This window comes from Monoraphidium neglectum (assembly GCF_000611645.1).
Source record: "Monoraphidium neglectum strain SAG 48.87 unplaced genomic scaffold scaffold00253, whole genome shotgun sequence".
Taxonomy (NCBI): Eukaryota; Viridiplantae; Chlorophyta; class Chlorophyceae; order Sphaeropleales; family Selenastraceae; genus Monoraphidium; species Monoraphidium neglectum.
Genome location: NW_014013375.1, coordinates 13,023 through 21,267, shown reverse-complemented (window position 1 = coordinate 21,267; position 8,245 = coordinate 13,023). Strand labels below are relative to the sequence as shown.

The 8,245-nt window shown below is 66.8% G+C and overlaps 4 protein-coding genes across 4 annotated transcripts in view; 3 read left to right on the top strand and 1 right to left on the bottom strand.

The window, feature by feature from the left end:
* Positions 1-634, top strand: part of MNEG_2287 (cobyrinic acid a,c-diamide synthase) — a gene marked incomplete at both ends in the record, with an annotated part of 4,976 nt that extends 4,342 nt beyond the window's left edge. Inside the window, one exon of the mRNA XM_014049241.1 lies at positions 143-634. Coding sequence (XP_013904695.1) covers positions 143-634 — 492 coding nt within the window. The remainder of the gene's footprint in view (positions 1-142) is intronic.
* Positions 635-959: 325 nt separating this feature from the next.
* Positions 960-2,944, bottom strand: MNEG_2286 (Protein apaG; the record flags this gene model as incomplete). Its single annotated transcript, XM_014049240.1, has 6 exons — positions 960-1,020; positions 1,252-1,432; positions 1,779-1,861; positions 2,082-2,158; positions 2,376-2,456; positions 2,756-2,944. 6 exons carry the CDS (start codon positions 2,942-2,944, stop codon positions 960-962), a joined length of 672 nt encoding a protein of 223 aa, XP_013904694.1.
* A 1,547-nt stretch (positions 2,945-4,491) lies between these two features.
* Positions 4,492-5,382, top strand: MNEG_2285 (hypothetical protein; the record flags this gene model as incomplete). The annotated part of the gene is made up of 1 exon (XM_014049239.1): positions 4,492-5,382. One exon carries the CDS (start codon positions 4,492-4,494, stop codon positions 5,380-5,382), a length of 891 nt encoding a protein of 296 aa, XP_013904693.1.
* A 1,055-nt stretch (positions 5,383-6,437) lies between these two features.
* Positions 6,438-8,245, top strand: part of MNEG_2284 (glutathione peroxidase) — a gene marked incomplete at both ends in the record, with an annotated part of 6,469 nt that continues 4,661 nt past the window's right edge. Inside the window, one exon of the mRNA XM_014049238.1 lies at positions 6,438-8,090. Within this exon, the coding sequence (XP_013904692.1) occupies positions 6,438-8,090 (1,653 nt within the window). The remainder of the gene's footprint in view (positions 8,091-8,245) is intronic.

Genomic DNA, 8,245 nt, shown 5'->3' with positions numbered 1-8,245 from the left:
GGCGCTCGTGGCGGACCTGCGGCGGCGCCAGGCGGCCGTCGCGAGCGCCGCTGAGGCTGCGCTGGCAGCTGACAAGAGAACCGCCGCAGCGGAAAGCGCAGGCGGCAGCGGCGGCGCCTCGCGGCGTGGCCGCCCTTGGCAGCGGCGCCCGCGCGTGCTGCTGCTGTGCGGGCTCGACCCCTTTGTCCTCGGCGGCCAGTGGATCCCGGACCTCATCGCCACCGTCTGCCGCGCCGAGGACGCGTCCGGCCAGCTGCCGGGCGACCCGCCCCTGAGGGTGACGTGGTCTGACGTCATCCGGTTCGCGCCTGACCTGCTCGTCCTCAGCCCCTGCTCCCGCAGCCCGGGCAACGCGCTCGGGGAGGCCCTGGCACTTTCGACGCGGCCGGGCTGGTGGGGCATGCCGGCCGTCGCGGCGCGAGAGGTGTATATAGCAGACCACGGGCTCTTCTCGCGCCCCGGGCCGGGCATGGCGACGCGGGGCGCCGAGGTGCTGGCGCGGTTGGTGTGGGGGCCGGGGGCCGAGGGGCTGGGGCCGTGCCCCCAGGGGGCTGTTTTGAAGATGCGGCCGCCGGAGGGCGTGGAGGAGGGGCCGGCGGCGATGGAGAGAGGCTGGTTCGTGAACTGGGACTGAATGGCTTCGTGCACTCACAGTCAGTGTTTGAGGGCAGGCTATTGTTGGGTTCGTGATGCAGCTTGTTGTGTCTGCAATTGAGCCGTTTGCGTTACACACCTCACAGCTGCATGCACCACACTGCACAACTCTAAATCTGCACAACACACCTGCAATCAACTGGATGATCGCACGAAAAGGCAACCGCAATCAAAAGATCAAAGTGGCAGTGTTCAAAGTGGCAGTGGGTGCCATTTGCACAATAGGCCCTGTCCATCCAAGGCCAATTTTCCTGTGCCAGACTGAGCTTAGAAATACCCAGCCACGCTCGAAGCGGTCGCGCCGCCTAACCGCCGCCGCTGCTCTGCGGCCGCACGAGCATGAAGGGCGCGATGGGCACCTTGAACCTGGGGAGGGAGGGGGCGCAAGCATGGCGTGTGGCAGTGGAGCAGCCGGCAGCCAAGAACGCGCCCCTCATGCAGGCTCTACATCCATCACTACAAGCTCCCGCAAGCACCACACACGGCGCCCGTGCGTATGCCCCGCAAGCCGCAACACGTGCCAGCCTGCGGGCCCATTTCCCTGCATCGCCAAATATCAAGCCCTCCCCCCACCCTCCCGCCCCCCTGCCAGCCCACCAGTCCTCCCCGCGCCGCCACTGCTGCAGCCCCCGGAGCTCCGCCACGGCCAGGCGGCCGCGCATGGTGCCGGACGGCGTCGACAGCACCGACCCTGAGACGTACTCAAACGTTCGGCCCGGGGGGATGACCGGCTGCTGACCCACAATCGCATTCTCCGGGCTCAGGGGGATGTGGCCGACTGCGCACGCGGTCAGTGGGCGGCAGTGGTTTTTTTTTGGGGGGGAGGTGGGGTGGAGGGCGGGGCGATCCATGGGTCGCAGGGCGACCTTTGATGAGCAGGGCAAGCAATCCCGCGTGGCAAACGGCATGGGCGCCGAAGACTGCTGCAGATCGGGCAGCTGCCATGGGCTCATGCGACCAGGCCGAGGTGCGCCTCGCAGTGTCAGGTGACACGCTCCTTTGACGTACACATGCACATCCACGCGCGCACGCACACATGCGCACACACATGCTGGTAAGAGGTTGCGCAGATGTATGCGAACGCCCAACCCCTGACTCTATCGGCATTGTTCAATTGGTCTCACCCAGCGCTGAGTTGGCGTCGAATATCTCCCAGCTGCGGCCCAGCACCTGGATGGGGCTGCTGCGCGCGTTGGTGACGCGCACCCTGTCCAGAGAAGAGTGGCAGCGGGGTGTGGCGCAAGGGGTGTCTGCAGCAACGGGCGAGGCCGCGGCGAGCGGTGCTGGCTGATCAAGCGGGCGAGGCACCGTGCATCGGCGTGATCTGAGCAGTAAGGACAGCGATGCGATGGATCACAACTCCCCGAACAAGTGGGCCCCAGACTTGGGATCGAGGGCAGGGGCCGCTGCGCCGCGCCGGGGCCGACCTGTATGAGAAGGCGTGCTTCGCCTCCCCCGTGGGCGGCTCCTCGGTGGTGCCCATCCACTTTGAGGTCACGTCGACCTGGCGCGCCCCGGCAATAAATGAGGTGCTTGTTGAGGGGCAGCGCCGGTGCTGTAGCCACACAGAACGACAGGAAAGAGCGCGGAAGCCGCGCCGCTGCAGCTGCAAGCCCACGCCGTGTCCACATCAAGCGTAGGTGAACGCATCCGCAGCGAGCACCCGCCTCGCGGCCGGCCCATCCCACCCAGCGCCCCCCCCCCCCTCGCGTTGCACCCACAATCACGCCCTCCGCGTTACTGCTGCTGCTGCACTGCTCCAGGTAGAGCTGCTCAGGTATGGCGCGCAGCGCGGCAAAGCCCTGGGGTCCGGGTGAGAGGCGTGGAATATTGCAGTCGGCAGGTTGCGCACGAATGCAGCAGCAGCCTTGCGTGTGCCCCACCACACCCTCATACCCCTCTCCGCCGCCCCCGCGACCCTGCAGGCCTCTTTTTGCAGCAGTAGCACGGCTACACCCCCCCGCCACGGCCCCAGTGCAGCAGCAGGGCGCAGCCGCTTGCGCACAGTTCGGCTCCGCCCTCCCATTGAGTCCACCGCAGCGACGATGCAAGCTGCAGCGGCTGAGCCTACTCCACCCCCCCGGCGCCCTCCCCTGCCCACCTGGTCCAGTGCAGTGTACCCGTCGCTGAGCTGTGCGGCCGTGTCCCTGTGGGCCCTGAAGTTTGCCTTTATGAGACGAGCCAGGGCGGGCCTGTCCAGGGGGAAGCTGCTGGGAACCTCCTCCAGGCCGGGCACAGCTGCGTCGAGGCACTCCAGTTGATAGCCTGTGGGGGAGTGTTGGGCTTGCATAGTTGGTTCGTGCACGTTCTGGTGCCACAGTGTGTGCACACGTACGTGCGTGCATGCGTGTGCGCATGTGCATGTGTGTGTCTCTTTGTGTGTGTGTGCGTTGCGCGAGCAGGGCACGTGCGTTCGAAAGCGGGCTCATGTGTGCGCACCCCACAGTGCTGTGCTGCCTCCAACACACGAGCCCTCTGAGCCTGAAACCTCCCACGCTCCCAAGCGATTTCTCACCCACGCCTGACGAGGCATCCTCTGTGAAGGTGCCCCAGCTGCCGCTCGGTGCCACGCGCAGGCTAAGCTGTCCGTCCCCTAGCCCTCGTGCCGCGCGGAGCAGTGCTGCTGCGAGGCGTAGGCCCAGCGGCCTCGACATGAGCGTCAGAGACCTTGTCTGATCCTCGTGATACGGCCTGGGTTTGCTCTTGTGCTGCCTTTCTGCAGTGTGTGTAGTGGCTGTGAGGGGTGCGCACGCCTGCAGCAGCCTTGCGCACACTCGCGGTTCGGGTGCTCCGCCTCTGTCGCAGCAACAATGAAGTCACAGATAACCGAAATGATGTCAGAGATTGTCGAACCGCTGGTGCTTATGGACAAAACAAAGCTTGTAGATCGTGGTAAGGTCGTATGCATGCGTTATCTGATTTGCATTACTAAAAATCTGCTCACAGTCTGTCACATGCATGTTATAGCAGCCCCCTCAAGTTCCAAAACAACCGAATTGTAACCCGAGTGCCTCCTCCGGGATCTTGAAAGATTGAGAGGGTTTCGATTCAGTTTCGGTTGTTTCTTAACCTTAACGACGCATTCTGGGGTCCCGAAAGGGGCCTATGGGCCGCTGGTCGGACGAAGACTTGCCCCTGAGCAGCTCGACACGCGTCCAGTGCTCTTCGGATGCTCGTAACCATGAGAATCAATCACTTGTCAGCGCGCCAGTGCTGCTCGCACAGACGCATTGCCAGGGCAGGGCCGCGCCCAGTCGAACGCCGCGCGGTGTCGGCGCGCCTGGCTGAGAGCGGCAAAGCCGCTGTGGCCCTGCAGGACCGCTGGCCTATCTGCCCACTTGGCGAGCAGCTTCGCTCCTGGGTTGAGGTGCGCGCCAGCATATTCGCACTGCTCTTACAGGTGGCATGACGGCGCATGGGTCGCGGCAGTGTGGCCGTCCGTCCGTTCAACATCACTTCTGTGCGCCCGACCGCCCTTGATAGAATCTTCGACCAACCGTACGCAGTGCAATGGCGGCCATATGGATAAACGCCTCGTCATCACAGCAGCTGCGCCCTCAGGCTCCCGCGGCGTCGTTGCCACGCGCCCAATCACCGCCGACGTGAGCTACACTCTTACAATCTAGTAGCACCAAACACATCTGAACAATGCCTGCGCTGCAAACACAGCCCCGAATCCTGCATGGGGTTTGCAAACAACACAATCTCTGCACGAGCTTCGCAACATCCCGAGCGTGGTTTGCAGAACCCCCAGCCCTGCGTTGAAATCGCACCCCGCTCAACAACCGGCAGGAGGCCGCCGCCAACCCACCCATACGCGTACCCGAGGCCCTCTACATGACCGCCGAAGCTGCAACCGACATCCTGCAGCGCCGCATTGACGAGCATGCGACCCGACGGCCGCAGCAGCAGCAGCAGCAAGGGCTTGCGGCCAACAGCGGCGCTGGCGGGCCGCTCGCGTGGCTCCTCGCCGCGGCGGCGGCGGCGGCCGGGGGCCCCGCTTCGCCGCCGCCCGTCTCCGAGGTTGACGGCCTGTCGCGCCTGGCACTGCTGCTCGCGCATGAGCGTTCCAAGGGGCAGAGCTCGGACTGGTGGCCCTACATCCAAAGCCTACCTGACACGCCGCCCTGTGCATGGATGTTGGAGGAGGAGCGGCTCGCGGAAGACCTGGGGGCGCTCGCGGCGGCCCGCGGGCTCAGCTCCGGCGCCCTGCGCGGCTGGGAGGCGAGCGTGCAGCAGGCCGGCGCCGCGGCGCGCGCGCGCGCGGCGGCGCTCGCGGCGGCGTACGGGGACGCGCTGGGCGTGGACGCGGCGGGGGTGGCCTGGGGGATGGGGCACGTCGTCAGCCGCGCCTTTGGCGGCGGCGACGACGTCGCGCTGGCGCCGCTGATTGACAGCTGCAATCACAGGCATGGCGCCGGCAAGCCGTGGCCGCTGGTGCTTGGAGATAACAATGAGTCCGGCAGTAGGGTCTCAGGGGTCGCCCCAGAGTCATCGGGCGGCGGCAGCAGCAGCGGCGACGATGGCCTAGGGGTCCTGGTGTGCGTGACGCCCGAGGTGGATGGCGAGGTGCAGGGGCTGGAGGCGGGGGAGGAGCTCTGCATCACCTACGGCTCCATCTCGGGCGGAGGGCGCAGCGGGGATGGGGGCGGCGGCGAGAGCGCGCTGAGCGTGTACACGTCGTTTGGGTTTGTGCCGGATGGCGTGGACCTGCAGGCAGAGGTTTGATGAGTCAAAATGATTGAGGTCCCAAGTTGATCCACCAGCCATCCCTGAGTGAGTACATGTGACCGCCACCGGCTGGGCGCCATGACGCTGTGTGCCGCTGGAAATTGTGGCGATCGAACCAGGTTTCAACAAAATTCTTGAATGGTATGTTGGCGTTTGCTGAAAATTTGTCCTGTTATCATACACACAGCGTCAAGGGCCTGTTATCTGATCGTACAGGCGCCTTGACAAGATAAGTGCTACATTTTCAGGGGAAGCCAGCCAGCAGCACGTGTCGAGATGCTGCCAGACCGGCGATGCACGCTGGGAGCGCAGTGCCTTTCTGCTGCGCTGTGCCCTTTTTAGAAGGTGTGGCTGATTTCATCTGACCTACTGCTTGGCACAAGCGCCGGCAGTCAACATCACCAAAGTGCCGCACTGCCCTCCGGCGATGACAAAGTGCTTCACACAGCCATTGCCACAGTTCCTTCTGGCTGATGATGTTGATGAATGTACAATACTGTAGCACACTTACCATAGTATTGCTGCTTGACTGCATATGCAGCGCAGTGCTCGGGTTGATTGATCTTGAACGATGATCTGATCCCAGTTGGCCTCAACGACTTACGTATGATACAGGTGATGGAAACTCTAGCCGACAAATGCGTGGCAGCATAGTGGGGCCACGACAACCTAGAGGTCGGCCTTTTGCAACGGTGTCACGCGTGCCCTTTTATATGCAGGCACCTCGCATACCAAGGTGGCAGCAATGGGTACCGTCCTCGGCCACGCTCAGCGCTGGCGTGCCTACAGCACCTCACCGCGACATCGGCGGCTGGGACAGATGCGTTCACACTCGTGCGGCACGCCGCGCTGCGCGGCTCGATACAGGCGCCCGCGAGGATGCCCTCGCCGCGCCGCGATCGGTGCCATCGCCGCCGGCGCAACTAAACAGTAGCAGCCGCGGCGCAGGGGGCGCGCTGCCCGACCCGCGCATTTTTGGCGCCATCCAGGCGTGCGAGACATGGCAGGACTGCAGCCGGCTGCTGCTTGATGAGACCGCGCGGCTGGACCCTATGTTAATCAGCGCGCTGGTGGTGCAGACTGTGCGGTCCGCGCAGCAGCAGGGCGCCGCTCCCGGACACCACGACGCGCCCGCCGCAGGCGCCGCGTCGCCCGGCGCGTCGCCGTCGCCTGGGTGGCGCTCGCTCCACGGCCACCTGTCGCGGCTGGCGCGGCTCGCGCTGCTGCGGGCCGGCGGCTTCAGGGCGCAGCAGTTCTCGGCGGTGTTGTGGGGCCTCGCGCGGCTTGGCCACCGCCCGCCGCCAGAGTGGATGGAGGCATACCTCTCCGCAGCGGAGGCGCGCCTCGTCGCCTTCCACCCCGGCCCCCTCTCGCAGCTGATGTGGGCGCTCGGGGCGCTCCGCTACCTGCCGCGCTTCGGGTGGCTGGGCAGCTTCCTTGCGGAGTCGGGGGACAGGCTGCACGCGTTCTCGCCGCGCGACCTGGCCAACACGCTGTGGGCGCTGGCCGTTCTGGGCGCGCGGCCGCCGCCGGACTGGCTGCGGGACGCGGCGCTGGCGATGGAGCAGTACTTTGTGTACGACACCGTGACAGGCGGGGCCGCGGGCGGCAGCAGCGGCCGGAGCGAAAGCGTTCGGGGGAGCGACAGCTGTGAGCAGCAGCAGCAGCAGGAGCAGCAGCAGCAGCAGCAGCAGCAGCAGGAGCAGCAGCAGCAGCAGGAGCAGCAGCAGCAGGAGCAGCAGCAGTGGCAAGGCCACGAGCGGCAGCACGAGCAGCAGCAGCGGCAGCAGCAGCAGCAGCAGCAGCAGTGGCAAGGCCACGAGCGGCAGCATCAGCAGCGCCAGAATCACCGCCAGCAGCAGCGCCGGCAGGGGCGGCCGATGGCATTCCGGCCCGACGAGCTCAGCATCTGCTGCTGGGCGCTCGCGCGGCTGGGGTACGTCCCGCCCAGCGACTGGATCGATGCGCTCGTCGCGTCAGCGCTGGTGCAGCTGCCTGCCATGGGGCCCCAGGAGGCGTCCAACCTGCTGTGGGCGCTGCGCCGCTGGCGGCGCCCGCTACAGCCGCGTGACCTGGCGGCACTCGCGGACGGCGTGCTGTGCATGCTGCGCCGCGCGCCGCCGGACGGCCACGCGCTGGCGGTGTCGATGCAGGCGCTCGCGCGGGTGCGGCTGCGGCCGACCTCGCGCCAGGCGCGCGCCGCCCTGACGCTCGTTTACGAGCAGAGAGAGCGCCTGACGCCGCGGCAGCTCTCGCAGGCCGCGGCGGCAGTCGCGGCCATGCTGCAGCCAGCGCGGCCGCCAGACGCGTGGATGTGGGCCGTCGAGGCGACCAGCTACTCGCAGCTGGTGCGCCCGGCGCAACGGCAGGGCGGCGGCGGCATCACCAGCAGCTGCGCCGATGGCGACGGCGACGCGTACGCAAACGCGAACGCGAACGCTGCTGACGTCTCTCAGATCCTCTGGACCATGCGGGTGCTGAGGTGGCGACCTGGTGACCCGTGGTGGTCTGCCGCGTACGCCGCACTCACCGGCGGCCGCCTGCTGAGCACCGCCACGGGCCGGGAGCTGGCCGGCGTGCTGCACGGCGTCGTGTCGCTGGGCGCGCCGCGGCCGGGCGAGGAGGTGATGGCGCTGTTCTGGGAGCGGCTGGCGGCGCTGCTGCCGCTGCGCGCGCCGGCCGGCTGCGGCGCAGACGATGATGGGGTTCGCGTAGATGCGGCATCTGCCGCGCCGGCCGCCCCGGCGCCGCAGGAGCCAGCAGCAGATTCAGCGGCACCAGGGTCCTTGCCGCGCCGAGCGGCAGGCGGGCCGCCGCAGGCCTCGCCACCCGCGGCCGCACGCGCGCTGGCGGTCCATGC